The following is a 15,420-nucleotide window of genomic DNA, read 5'->3' as shown; positions in this document are numbered from 1 at the left end:
GTTCATTACAACTCACTGGAGATACACCAAAACGAGCACTATAAAATTCATGATTTCTTGTAGAAAAAAATAGGATTCACATTGCAGACTTGTATCAGAGTATTTTTTACTATCAACTTCATATACAAGTACATAAGTATTAAACTGAAGCCTCAAGTCTTAAATCATTGTTTTTATGCATGTAAGTTATAAATATACTATCTGTCCAGATCAGATGTGGTCCAATAACATTATAACCTTGAATACCTATACATACAAACAAAAATAAATCCTAACACTCACAATATTCAACCTCACTCTCACTAACATAAGCTCTTTTATGTTAGTTGTATCTTAATCATTTTCACCTACAGTGCCCCAGAACACTGTCACTACAGCAAACAAAGTAACAAAACCAGAACCACTTATTTTAATTTTCCAGAAAATTACCTGACTGTTTCTTGAGAACTTTTGCTAAATCTTCAATGATTCTGATGCAATCAAGTCCCTAAGACATTAAGAAAAAAAGCTGAAAGATGTATTTGGTGCAAGTATTTTACACTAACCTTTTATTACGTGCCCTTAAGCTTAAAGCCATATTATCAAATGTTTCATGTTATACAGAATTATGCAAACACAGGAAATTGTTTCAAAATGGCTTATGTAAAATCAAGAGCTGATAATGTAATAATGAAAACTTTTTAAAAGCTGATATTAGGCATGAAAGGTGACAGATGTTCTTTTCCATTGTTTCCCATTCCCAGCTGTTTATGCAATCAAGAATGTTACTTATCTGCACAAATAAAGCTAGAAATGCAGAATTTGTGAGAAGTGGATACCTCATTCTTATACTCATCCCTATGGCAACAGTAAACACCCCCAAAATAATCTGCCTCAGTGGTACCTTAGTATTTCCTTCTAATATTAAAAACTTTTATAAAATAATTAATTTGTTATGCTAGATACAGAATGTAAGAAAATTCTGCATTTATTTAACCATAAAACCAAAATCTTCTCAACCTACCTCAGCAGTTTCCAGACCATCTATTGTCATACAGATATCAAGATCACTTTGTTTGAAGCCAAAGCCATTTTTTGAGGAGCCAAACAAATCCAGTTTCGTTCCTGTAAGGCATTGGTTGTATTACAGCAATACATCAACAAAAATTACCAAATTATATATAACACAGAATCTCAAATCGTATGTAGCTGCAAACCACTGCATGTCTTCTAATGCAGGCAGGAAAACATGATTGTATTTCTGTGGTACATGAAATTTTCTGATCAACTTTGCTTATGAGAAAAGAATCTCTACTATTATAGATTCAAACAAGCAGTCTGACAAATCCAGAAAGAAGTTAGGTTTTCCAGCAATTACAAAGAATCACATAATGAGGTTGGAAGAGACCTCTAAGATCATCGAGTCCAACCTATGCCCTAACACCTCAACTAGACTACAGCACCAACTGCTATGTCCAGTCTTTTTTTAAACACATCCAGAGATGGTGATTCTACTACCTCCCTGGGAAGAGCATTCCAGTGCCTTTTTATTCTTTCAGTGAAAAATTTCTTCCTAATATCCAACCTATACCTTCCCTGATGTAGCTTGAGACTGTGTCCGCTTCTGTCAGTTGCTGCGTGATGGAAGAGACCGACCTCCACCTGTCTATAACCTCCCTTCAAGAAGTTGTAGAGAGCAATAAGGTCACCTCTAAGGCTCCTCTTCTCCAGGCTAAACAGCCCCAGCTCCTTCAAACATTCCTCACAGGGTTTGTGTTCCAAGCCCGCCACCAGCCTTGTTGCACTCCTCTGGATGCACTCAAGCATCTCAACATCCTTCCCAAACTGAGGGGCCAGAACAGGACACAGCACTCAAGGTGTGGCCTCACCAGTGCCGAGTACAGAGGAAGAACGACCTCCTTGCTCCTGGTGGCCACACAATTCCTAATGCAGACCAGGATACCCTTGCCACCAGGGCACAACCGGCTGTTGACCAGCACTCCAAGGTCCCTTTCTGCCTGGGCACTGTCCAGCCACACTGTCCCCAAATTGTAGGGGATTTTTGTGGCCAAAATGTAGAACTCGGCACTTGGAGTTATTAAACTTCACGCTGTTGGACTCTGTCCATCCATACAACCGATCTAAGTCTCTCTGCAGAGCCCTCCTTCCTTCCAATAGATCAACACAAGCTCCCAGCTTAGTGTTGTCTGCAAATTTACTAATGAAGGACTCGATGCCCTCATCCATGTCATCTATAAAAATATTAAATAGAACTGGTCCCAGCACAGATCCCTGAGGGACACCACTAGTGACTGGCCCCCATCTGGATGCAGCACTGGTCACCACCACTCTCTGGGCCCAGCCATCCAGCCAGTTCCTATCCCAGCGAGAAGTGCTCCTGTCCAAGCGTGGGCTGCAGCTCTTCCAGGAGTCTGCTGTGGAGACAGTGTCAAAGGCCTTGCTGAAATCTAAATAGACAACATCCACAGCCATTCCTGCATCCAACAGATGGGTCACCTGGTCATAAAAGGAGACTACACTGGTCAGATATGACCTACCCTTTGTAAACCCATGCTGACTGGGTCTGATACTCTGGCCATCCTGTAGATGCTGTGTGATAGCACTCAGTATGAACTGCTCCATTATCTTACCTGGTACTGAGGTCAGGCTGACAGGCCTGTAATTACCAGGATCCTCCTTCCTATCTTTTGTGTGAATGGGTGTCACACTGGCCATTTTCCAACCATGTGGAAGCTTACCAGTGAGCCACGACTCTTGATAAATGATGGAGAGCAGCTTCGCAAGCTCATCTACAAGTTCCCTCATCACCCTAGGATGGATCCCATCTGGTCCCATGATTTTATTGATTTGATTTAATTAAATCATCAGCATGTAGGTTCAAGCTGACCTCTGACTGAAAAAAGCTTTGTACAGAGATTCTTGGGGTAAGGGATATACATGGCTCCAGCCAAAAAAAAAATTTTCTAATTTTAAAAGACCATGAACTGAAGTCCATCTATTACAGGTAACAACTCCAGAGACAAAAAAGGAAAAAAAAATCAAATGCCTAGGTTCTGTGAATAGGCCATATCTTGTGCCTATATTTTAAGATATTTCAAGCCCAGTAAGTTTCAGTAGGAAGTACTAAAAAACCTTGTTATTTGTAAGAGCAGTTACAAAAATAAGTCTGATTAATAAAGTTAAAATAACAAATGTAAAACTATTCCAATTCTGCTTTGTTTCTTCCTTAACTTGCCATTGTTCCTTCCTACTAATGTGTGCTATATATGAGTAAATAAAAAATTCCAAATTTAAAAAAGCCTGAAAAGATTTAGAACAAAAATTATGTAATGAAGTATTCCAATGCTGAGCAACAATATGGGTCAAATATTCAAAACTAAAGTGTTTATATACTGGAATTATGTTTTCTTGGAAAACACTCAAGAATGAACAATCAAAAATATAAATATGAAATTAGAATCGCCTAATTACCTGGGAAATCCTGTCTAATGAAGATTTCCAAGCTTTGTCTTATATGTTCCCGAGCATGATCTTCTACTATATTTGGAGCAAAATCATCTTTAAAAAAAGAAGAAAAAAAGACAACAATTTAGGCAACTATTCTTTAGGAAGAGCAAAGAGAAAAGATTCAAGTAAAAATAGAGAGGGGTTTACAGTGGGGCAGGGGAAGGGAAAGAGAAAGAGAAAATTCACATGTGAAGGAAAGTAGGCAAGGATGAAGTAGAAGAGAAATACCTGCTCAAAGAAAAACATTAATTAGACAAATAATGCATTTTGTCTGGTCAGAAATGGCGAGAGAGAAAGGAGGAAAGTTGGGTCACTCTGAAAAGAACAAAAGTGGAGAAATGTTACAAAACAACATTTTTTCACTATTTTTTCTAGAATACTGAAGTCTTTTTTTAATGAAAACTACAAATTAAAGAACAGTTAACATAATTCAAATCAGACAAATGCAGAAGCATCAGTCAAAAACTCCACCCAAAATTAGATTCTCAGAAAATGTATTTTCCTGTATGAGTAATCAACCAGCCAGTTGGAAGAAAAATCTACACACTTTCTAACTTTCTAGATAAAAACTACCAAGCAGTTCTATAAGAGCCATTACCATTAAGCCAAATCATAGAATTGTATCTAAGAGTTGGAGGCAAAGTAGGAAATAAACTGTCACCTTATAACACCATTAGTCTGTGGGTGCTATGGGGTTTTTTTTCAGATTCTTTCTCTATGGCACAATATTCAAAGGAAAAAACTTACGGTAACACTGGACACAAACTTGATCTAGAATAACTGAAAACTTGGGTGGCAGTGGTGGCAGTGGGTCAAGCTCAATTTTCTTGAAGTCTTCTGGACAATCATTCTTTAAATGACCTTCCCGTTTGCACAAGCTACATACTACTGTAGGAGACTGCATGAACAAAAAGCAAGATTACTTTTAAAAACTATAGTACTTTAATAAACTGGAGCAACACTTTAATGTAACTTCTAAAAGAACACAAGCAATATGTTTATTTTCTGATACAGCTTGCTTACCTTGCCCTTTGTAAATGCTTGTTTACTGAATTCATAAAAAAGTTCAGATTCTAAGCATTGTTCTACTGCTGTGGTCTCTTCAGAATGGCTTCCCTTCTCAGTAAGATATTCTTGACTCAAACTGTTCCTCAGATGTCCACCTACACTTTCTTTGAATTGTTTCTTTTCATATTTACTGGGGACGGAAAAATCATCTTCTTCCTCTGACAGTGCATCATCATCTCCAGATCCAGTACATGTGTTATCAAGTTCACCTCCAGCTCTGATGGTTGCATTGCATTCTCTCTGATTTAGAAGAGCTGGTGCTTCCTCTTCTTCCTCTTCATCATCTGAGTGAATCATCTGGGATATCTGAGTCTGTGCTGAACATAGGAATTTTTGTGGGGATTCATCCAATTCATCAGTACCTTCAGTGCTACTATACTCATCAATGTCGACCTTATCATCTGTTATACCACTGCACTCCAAGCCAAATTCATCACTTTCTGCAAGTGCAATGTGTTGAAAACCTTCTAAGTCTGAAATCCTACATGTCTCTACTTCATGCTCATTCACCATAACAGGGAGTTCTCCACTGTCACTGTCTTCATCGATTGCCTGCTCAGCAGCCAAAATAGTATCCCATTGTCTTTGTTCATGTTCTTCCTCTTCCTCCTCTTCTTCATCTTCATTTTCACTCTCTGTCTCTTCACAACTAGGTTTAAAATCCTCATTATCTCCAGAAATAACTTCCTCAATTATGCAGTCTGAGTCTTCATGGGTAATTCCCAGATGACTTATTTCATCAGCCAATTCTTCTTCTGTGAAACTTTCTGAGCCATCATACAGTTTTGAAGGAACAAATTTATGTTCCTTGGCAATACATGCATCCTCTGTTATGCTATCATCCACTATGGCTGTGTTTGTTCTACCATCCAAGTTTTGCAAGTCAGAATCTTCATGCTTTATACCATCTCTTCCATGGTCCAGCATTTGGGATTTCTCCTCATTTGCATTTGAAGAAGGTATTTTGCTCCATTTTGCACTTTTTTTGTGAGGCAAGGCAAAATACTTATAAGTTGCTCTCAGACAGTGAAGAAAATACACATACACTAGCTGGCTGTTCAGAGTTCTTGCCACATTCCTTTTGATTGAATATGGGTCTAGTAGAAAGAAGAAGTGAGCCAGCAGTGAAAGAGTTAATTTCTTACAAAAAGAATACACTTACATCCTTACAGAGTCTGAATTGCTAGTAACTCTTAAACATTGTGTAGAGACAAGATCTATAAATTGTGCTGAAACCAATTTTTTAGTTCACCTAATTATTTCTGACAATGTTTACAATAATACCCAATAGAAATATCAAATTGATTTTTTAAAAAATATTCTACTATAACTAGTCCAATATTAAAAATTTCTAAGTTGTAACACCCAATATTAACAGCCAAGTCAGCACCTTATAAAAACTAAAAGTTGCAGTTCTTTGAAGTTTGTCGAGAGATATTTATATACCTTCCACAGCAATGCGCTTCTTAGGCCAGTCCTTTAATTCACGAGACACTGGTTCCTTGAGTCGTATGCTAATAACCAAATCAGCCATATTGAACTCCAAAGCATAGAAACGAAGCAGTTCAAGCCAGAGCTGGCCAACAGGTGCTGAACACTGCTGATCTTCATCAAATACTAAGGGAACCTGTCAGTTACAGAAGAAAACCTTAAATAATATTTAGTACACAGGTGTTTAATTGTTTTACTGCTACGCTTCCTTTATGTCATCTGTAATCTACTGTGGCAGAATTTATCATTGGTTCTCAACTCCTGCAATTACAATAAAAACTGTAATTAAAAAGTTGGAAGACATACTATAAAGCTTCAAAATGAAAGAATGCAGCAATGGTAAAGAGTAGCATTAGTGATTAATAACAATTACTTCTTTAAGGGTGTATGCTGTAATTTATAAATTTCAAAATAAAAACACGTATCTCATGTCACAGGACAGAATGGATTATCCAGCCAACTTTTTAGCAAAGTCTAGGCTGAACTGTTAACTCTCACAACGTGCAATCACATTGTGATACTGTTTCTTACAAAGTTGTTATAATAGGAATAATTTGTAAGAACAGTTCAAAGCAAAGAAAAAATATTTTTCATATGGCTTAATCTAATTCCAAGATAAAACTGCTCCAACTCTGTAAACTATACTATCCCAGACAGATTAAAATTCAGGGTCTTATCAAAGAGATGGAAATTATACCTCTTTTCCTGCCAGCTCCCTAGCACCAAGAGCTGAGTACAACAGACCTTAAAGCAAGCAGTTGTGCTATCTCTTAGCTCATGGTTTTGAAACATAAGCACAAAACTGAAATAGAAGATTGTTCTTTTTTGAGACAGCAATATCTGCTAGACTACTGTGAAAAAAATTTAAAAGTTCAGACCTTGTCCCTTCTAGGGGAAGTTTCTTGTGGAAAATCAGAATCATCAGTGGGGTTATGTTCCCAAACCACAGCATCATTCTTGACTTCTCTCAGATGAAAATTAGTTAATTTGTTTAATGAGAATCCTCCAATCTAGAGGAAACAAAAAAAGAAACATAGAGCTAAACATCATGTGAACTTTAAATTTTAGTCCCCACACTGCAGTAGACCGAAGTTTAAAAACAGCTGTTCCACATCTAGAATATGCCCCAACCTTTTTCTCTCATCTCTATAGGTCTCTACAAAAAACTCCATCTTGGAAGGGTGTCCTGGTGTCCACACTAAGGAAACAGAGACAGTGAGGTGGACTGAAAACTGGACGAATTGCAGATCCCAGAGGGTTGTAATCAGTGGCACGGGGTCTAAACATAGACTCATCATTAGGGGTGTCCCACAAGGGTCAATACTGGGCGGTCAATACTGGGCCCAGTGTTGCTTAATTTGTTCAGCAGTGATTTGAACAAAGAGACAGAGGCCTCCTCAGCAGGCCATGATGACACAAAGCTGGGAGCAGTAGCCAATACCCCAGACTGCAGCCTTGACAGGATGGAGAGATGGGAAGACAAGAATGGTCTGAAATTCAACAAAGGCAAAAGCAGGGTCCTGCACTGAGGAGGAATAAGCCCAGGTACCAGCACAGGCTGGGGGTGGATCTGCTGGAAAGCAGCTCTCTGGAGAAGGAGCTTGGGATCCTAGTGAACAACAAGCTGTCCAGGAGCCAGCAGTGTGCCATGGTAGCCAAGAAAGTTGTCCTGAGGTGCATTGGGAAGAGCACTGCTGGCAGGGTGTGGGGAGTGATCCTGTCTTTCTACTCAGCCCTGGTGAGGCACATCTGGAGTGCTGCCTCCACTTCTGGGCTCCTCAGGACAAGAGAGACATGGAGCTCCTTAAGTGTGTAAAGCAAAGGGCTACAAACATAGTTAAACAACTGGAGCACCTCACTTATGAGGAAAGGCTGAAGAAACTGGTCTTGTTCAGCCTTGAGAAGAGGCAACTAAGAGAGGATCTCATCAATGTTTGAGTATCTGAAGGAAGGGTATCAAGAGGATGGATCCAGGTGGTGCTGTGCAATAGGACAAGAGACAATGGGCAGAATTTTGCAATGTATTGTGTGGGTTACCAAACATTGAAACTGATTGCCCAGAAAATTCTGTAATGCAGTGTCTGTCATGCAATCCTTTCTTTGCACATTAGACAAGCATAAATATTTATCTTATAATTACATGGCCATATACAACAGGACATTTTTCTCATCCAGTTCAGAAAGTATATGTGCTTTCAAATGAGTCAGCAATGTAGTAGAAAAAATTGCTAACTGCAAGGTTCTTGTAATTAGTTACAGGAACTGGAATGCGTGCTAAACATAACAAGAGACTGTAAGTACAAAAATGGGTGCAATGAATATAACTGAATTGGAATGGAATTATTTGACTTCCATTATGGATGCCAATCCAGAATCGGATTCTTGACTGGCATCCATCATACAACTCCTGATATCAAGATGCATTTTGGTTTCTAAACCAAAGAAATACATGCTGTAAACTCCTAATGTGATCCCTCATGATGGTATCAGTGCACCAGTGTTCTCCCCAACCAAAGTCTATTTTTTCGAGAATTAGATGGCAAATTCCAAGATGTTGTTTTGGGATGTAGCCACGTGGATTGAGTTCTCAACAGTCTGGAGGAAAGGCTGAAAAATATGAGGAATTGTTGCAAAATGCATTATTCAATGCCCACCTCCCCTTATTCACAGAAGGTGCAACAGAGCACCTAATTTAGTGACTAGGATTTTGAAACACCACCTTTAATATGCAGCTAGGCATACTGAAGTTAAGTGTAGCCATTGAATGATAATGAATTCATATTCTTAATTCCTGCAGGAATGACTCGCTTATGGCTTGCTCAGAGTAGCATAATCTGACAGATTATACACCACCACAAGCAACTGGTCCTCTCATTTTAAGTACTTAGTGTATTAATACACATACCCATGATCCCAAATAGACTGGCAGAAAGGGCTCTTTCCTCTGTTGTAGAAAGAAAATAACCATTAAAGCGAATACATAAGGTGACAAGCCTCCCTCTTCAGGACGATCAACACAGCATAACTGTAAAAATAAATTGTGCAGCCATTAAAGCTTCAGGTGATACTATGAAATATATTGTTTTAAATTACTGTTCAGACATCACTTTGAATACTACAGAAACTCAGATATCTTTGAGCTCTTACCAGATGCAATATTTTCTCAAGGCCTGCATATTTAATGCAGTTACTACCATACTACTATAACATTTTCAGTGTAAAAGCCATAGGACACAGACTGGTAAAACAGACAGCATAGACCACATTTGCAAAAAATGATAGCTCCTTTTGCATAGATACAGTACAAGTCAGACGTTTTTCTATTTTTAATTAATATCTTAATTGCAGACACATAAATTTTACAAGGTTATTTCCAAGATTGTCCCTATTGCAGATGAAAACAAACAGTTTTTAACTTTTTTTCATGATGGATTAAGTTTATGAGAAATTAGCAATTCCATCTCATATACATTCCTCTGACTAGTTCGGTAACAGAGCAGGATACTTACAGCATGCATTCCACAGAATGAAGCTTAAAATTCCACTTTTGAAATTCAGAGGAACATTATCACACACAAATGATAATAAGAGAATTTATAAATGTACTATTTATAAAAACTTATGTCCTTATTTCAACTCTTTTTCCAAGGGCTGTTTCAACAACCATTTCCTAAACCATAACTAAAGGCATATTATCAAAATTAATTCAATATTTATTCACAGATAAGGGAATACAAATAACTCTCACCTTTGCCCAGTACCTGAAGGCAATCACTAAAGGTACGATAGTAGGTTCCAGCTTTCCAAGTGTAGCCAAATGGTTTGTTGTCAGACAAGCATTCTCATTCCCTGCACTCACTTTACAAATAAGGCCACTGAAATCCGAAAAGAAATGAAAGATCTTGAAGGTTTTTTAACATCCATAGGTCAGATAACACCTCACAGAACAGTGTAGCAAAAGGCTGTAAGGAAAGACTTGGCAGCCTCTCAAAGACAGGGTCTCTGCATGAAAAGCAGCATGCAATACTTATTGATTTATAGTTAGGTTGAGAATATATGCATTATAATTTTCTGTACAAGTTTTTTAAGATACATTTCAAATTTAAGTGTTTTTTCTAATATTAATTTACCGAATTGAAAAGGCTTCATTTCCTTCATGAAACAAAAATGTCTTCCTGCACCACACCCACCATCAAACAGTCTCTATGCTGTTTTCACACAACATAAAATATTTTTAAACACTGAAAAATCAAGGTAGCACCAAATAACTGGTAATATCTTTATCAGTAGCTGTTTATAGAATGTTTCATGAATCTTAATTGACATTCATCAATGGGCAAAATAAAATATTTTCCACTTTTCTCAAAATACAAGCGAAGCTAAGCACTGTTCTTATCCTTACAGAAATCTAGAATTTAATATGGTATGTACACTACCTATAAGAAAGGAAACTTCCTGCTTAAGCAATAATCCCAAATGGAAGGGTAAGGGTACATGCTGGAAGCCATAATGGTTGAAGGGGTTGGGAAATACACAGCTGAGGACAGAACAACCCTTACCCTCTTATTCTAGGCTAGGAATGACTTGCCCATGAGTGTTAGTTTGTGTTTCAAGATCCATGGAACTGTAATAATTTAGTACAGAAACGTCATTTATCAGGTGGTAATTTAGTTTACATTGCTATATACTATTAGAACACACAAAGTGACAACCGAGACCTTTGCTTTTCTCTGCACACCACCACTGGCACTCTAGCATGGAAATCTGCATCAACTTCCGTAAAAGATTCTAAGTGGGAAAAAGAAAAAGAAGAAGCCACATTAAGCATGATGTTGATAAAAAATATGTTGACCTGGATGCAACTAGAAGAGCGCAGGTAGAATTTCAGCTTCCAATATAATGACTAATATTGAGAAAAATAAAGTATATGTGATCTATGTGTTTCACATGTGATAGGAAGAATATGGTCTATACAATAAGGACTGTTAGGAAAATACTGAGAAAAACCAGAACTTTTCAAAATTTATATACATACAGTAGGTAAAATTAAGGAGGCATATTTTTTTAAGAGCTAGCTTCAGTATTTGAGGCATGCAGAGAGACCTACAACAACTATGGAACAATATTAGTGTGAAAAATAAAAATACCAGAGTGTTACATCACTACTATGCAGAAAGAAACTTTTTCCCCTGGTTATATGACAATCTTTTATGTAAATATAGAACAGGCTTGCCTACATGATGTCCTTTTGTTATGCTTTTTCTCTTCTTTTTCTTCTTATTATTTATATCATTCAGCTGTCAGCCACCCTAGTCCCTTCTCTTAGTGGTGCTGATTTGATCCAAACTAGACTTATTTTTTGATACCTTTTGAAAGCTACAATTTCACTGGGCCAGGAGGGGAGGAAACTGTCAAACAATTTAGATACTTTACTCAAAAATTCTGAAAAGACAAGATTTTTGTGATGTTACTTAGCCAACTGGATACCTAATTTCACCGAAAATTATCTTGCTTTTGCCACTCAAACACTTAATACTCTATCCCTGGATCTTCTCACTCACTTCTTATCACTCACTTCTCTGAGACTCTGAGACTTCTCAGAGTCTCAGAGAAGACTCTGCACAACATGTTAACGCAAATATTACTTGCTTTTGTGATACAATGGCAATCCTAACTTCTTACGAGATCTGGGTCTTCTTCCTCTAATCTAACTTAAAAATAACCCCATTCTCAAAGACCATAATGGTCCGGACCATAAAATGCACATACAATGATAGTGGGGGTGCCATCACAGAGAAAATCTACTACCACATGGTGTGGTTCCCAAACTGTGGGCATAAAGCAAGGCAAGAAAACAGTGAAGCTACATGTTGCAATTTGCATGAAAAAGCATTGAGTTCTCATGTTCCCTGCCCAATATTTTCATTTTTTTTTCTCGTCTGCATATGCTTGAATTGGTTTGAGTAAGTGCAGCTTTTTAAAGGATCTTAAACTTTACTTGTATTAATGCACAGAGCTGCCTTATCTGTAAAAAGCCTCACGTGCCGTTATCCAGCCATCATGGCCATCATCTGCACTGACAGACATGTGCAGGTAATTACAGGAAGAGACCAAAATGTGAAAGTACATAACTGGGTTTCTGCTACATGTTAAAGAACTTAGGCTGCTTCCTGTACTATGCACGGCTATCAGAACAGACTGGGGAGGGCAGCAGAGTCTACCTGATGTGTAATGACATATTCACTCATAAAGTAGAAGAAAGCCTCCTACTAGGAATTTCTCAAATCATCAAAAATAAGAGGACTTCAGCCTTTGTAACACTGAATGTCAAACCAAAAGTAGTTTTTCTAATGTATTCTTTTCTGCAGTATTATTTAGTCTCATATATTTCTAAAAAAAGAATAGCATGTGATGTACCTGTTCAGCAGAGGGGAAATTCAACAATACTAAGCAGTAATAGTTTAATTAAATTGAGAAGGCAGAAATTGTTTCTTACCACTGTTCTGGAGACTTTCTTGCACAAGTAAGAGAACATCTGGTTGAGTCATCTATCAATAAAAGGAACAAAGCTGGTTTTGTATCAACCACCTGTCAGGAAAGTGATTTTCTACAACTCAAAACCACCTCTACGTGTACTTCACTATTATTAAGTTGCATCAAAAGGAACAGGAGCTCTGCTTGCTTTGAAGGAAATTGTTCCAAAAGTTATTTTTACCTCTGTCAAAGACTTAGTTATGGTAAGAAAACCCCCACCAACAGAATTATTGTTTAAATGTGCTTAAATATGACTGCATTCTGACACAGTGGACTTACATCATGTTAAAGACTGTAATTATGGCATTTTAAAATTCTATGCACTTTATAAACTTAGATCATTCTTGGTTTTCTAAAAGAGACTGCCAAATCAACTACAGAAGAAGTAAGTTTAAGTATGGAATCATGTCCTTAATTCCTTTTCAATGTTCAAGCACAAAGAAGCATAAAAACAATTAACATGACAAATAAAGACCTTAAATTACTCCACATATAACCATGAGGTTCCATGGCTCAAATATAACCTAGTAGTCAAAATGTGCACAGGTGAATATATTAATACACTACCAAGATCAGTACTGAAACAAGATCACAGAAGTGTCATTTATTCCAGCTGACAGAGAATATAAATAATCATCTGTCTCAGAGGACTGCTAGAGTACAGATGTTTTAAGTGTTTTCAGAAGAAGTTTCAACAAAACAAAGATGTATTACACTGCCTGATGACTACAGTTCCATGAAAAATGTTATTTTAAGACCAGACTGCCTCTGTTTTACCCAATGGGCTTTTACAAAAAGTGTTACTACCACATTATAGAATATATTTACAATATAATCTACACATGAAGATGCAAAAAACCAAAAAAACCACATTCAAAACCACTAACACATACTTAAAAAAAAGGCCTTACTTACATTGGCAGGAAACTGGGTATCTAGGTTTAAGTCTGAAGTTTTGAAGCCAAATCTGCTATAGGAGGAGCCATACAATCTTAATGAACACTCTGCAACAAAAGAGTTATACTTCATTTACACTATGCCTAACTCTAAGTCTGTAGCTACTTATGGCATTGTTAATAGATCTTAAACCTACACCTGGTTTTGGTAAGCACAGGGAAAGAAAACAGGTCTTCAACAGCCCAGAATTGTTACTAAATCCTGCCTCACATGCCGTTGTTGGTAAATGCTTATCATGAAGGTCAAATTCATCCCACATCCTTTTTATCTTCACTTTTTACTACAGGCCTGTTTGGGTCATAACCACCATTGTAATCTAATTCTGGAACAGGTTTATATTGCTACATCAAGTTCAACAGGCTACTAACTACACATGCTGTTTAGAATTTAGAGAGCCAAGATTTTTAATTCAGTTTTCATTTCATAAGCTGTTGGGGATTTTTTTGATTGATTTCTTTTTTTGGTTGTTCAGTTTTTGTTGTTATTTTGTTTTTAATAAGTTGGCATAGCTAGCACTTAAATTGCAAATAATACCTGGCAATTTTTGACGCAGCAAGTTTTCCATCATTGCTTTAATGTTAAGCCTTTCTTCTAGATCTTCATTATTTAAGCCAAACTCCTGCACAACATTTTCAATAGCAACACTGATAGCTTGTATCTGGGAAGGCGTTGGAGGAGGAAGAGCAGTCAGCAGTTGCTCTTCTTGCTTTTCCTTTCAAGACAAGACCAATGTTTTAATATGTTTCTCGAGTTGCTTTATATGCTAAAATCAATGCAAACAACTCATCCCATGTAATACCACCACCACCACAAATTTTCCAGGTAATGTAGATAATTCGAAGCAATAAAGAATCTGATACTCCAGGGGGAGTTACTTCAGTTACTGAAGTAACATTCTGAGATATAAACACATGTATTTGGCATGTTAAAAAAATTTAAAAAAATCAACAACTCTTTCATCACCTATGAAATGTGAAAAGGCAGGAGTTAAAGAGGAAGAAACAGAAAATCTGCATAAGACATATTTTTGTCCACTTCAAGCAGAGAAAGTAGAAGATGTTTAAGTAAAACTGATTCTATGCTGGAAGTTATTTTGATGCTTATGCTCAAAACAAACCTATTTCCTTTACATATAAATAAATCTGTAATACTCCACAGATGTTTTATTTTTGCAGTATTTCTGACCTAAAATATTCATATTTTAGGTCAGAAATACTGGTTATAACAGGTTATAACTTCTAATACTGCCATACAGGCAGTAACTGTATGGCAGTATTAGAAGTTATAACCTGTTATAACTTCTAATACAGGTTATAGCTTCTAATACTGCCATACCAACTGTATTTTCTAATTCCTACTGCTCATTGCAAAGTCCAAGCTTACTGTTTTCATTAGTATCACTATGCAACAGTTCTTAAAAATATTGAAACATGGTAAAAACTAAATGTGGAATTGTTTTCAAAGCAGTGCAGTTTCATAATTTTTAGTGGGGTAAGGAAGATTTCATTAAACTACAGTTTATACTTTTTTCTTGTGCTAAACTTACCTTTAAGCTTTTCTTGTGTCTTTTTTCTTTAATATGCTTATGAGCAAAAGCCACTGACTCAATCAGAACATCACACAACTTGCAGGTATATTTTGCTGATGGGTAGCTTCGAGGTTGCTATAATAAAGATAGTAAAAAAAACCCTTAAAATGTATAAAAGTATTATTTTCAGTTTATTCAGTACTCTTGCTAAGTTCAATGGACTAACTCTGAAACCTACACCCACTCACTTTAGCTTCCTTCACCTCTTATTTGCCATCAAAAAGTTTGCACATCAAATATAATGTCAGAAGAATGATACCATGTCAGTCACACCT

The 15,420-nt window shown here is 37.0% G+C and overlaps 1 protein-coding gene across 1 annotated transcript in view; it reads right to left on the bottom strand.

Annotated features, from left to right (window-relative positions):
* Window positions 1-15,420, bottom strand: part of TUT7 (terminal uridylyl transferase 7) — a 35,025-nt gene that overhangs the window by 12,537 nt on the left and 7,068 nt on the right. Inside the window, 14 exon segments of the mRNA XM_030236660.2 lie at window positions 430-487; window positions 1,004-1,104; window positions 3,472-3,558; window positions 4,255-4,405; window positions 4,531-5,672; window positions 6,022-6,202; window positions 6,945-7,076; window positions 8,972-9,091; window positions 9,815-9,941; window positions 10,785-10,854; window positions 12,563-12,614; window positions 13,516-13,604; window positions 14,092-14,269; window positions 15,104-15,220. Coding sequence (XP_030092520.2) covers window positions 430-487; window positions 1,004-1,104; window positions 3,472-3,558; window positions 4,255-4,405; window positions 4,531-5,672; window positions 6,022-6,202; window positions 6,945-7,076; window positions 8,972-9,091; window positions 9,815-9,941; window positions 10,785-10,854; window positions 12,563-12,614; window positions 13,516-13,604; window positions 14,092-14,269; window positions 15,104-15,220 — 2,605 coding nt within the window.

Source organism: Serinus canaria, chromosome Z (genome assembly GCF_022539315.1).
Source record: "Serinus canaria isolate serCan28SL12 chromosome Z, serCan2020, whole genome shotgun sequence".
In the NCBI taxonomy this organism is placed as follows: domain Eukaryota; kingdom Metazoa; phylum Chordata; class Aves; order Passeriformes; family Fringillidae; genus Serinus; species Serinus canaria.
Note: the sequence above shows the minus strand (reverse complement) of the source record. Positions and strands in the feature narration are given on the sequence as shown.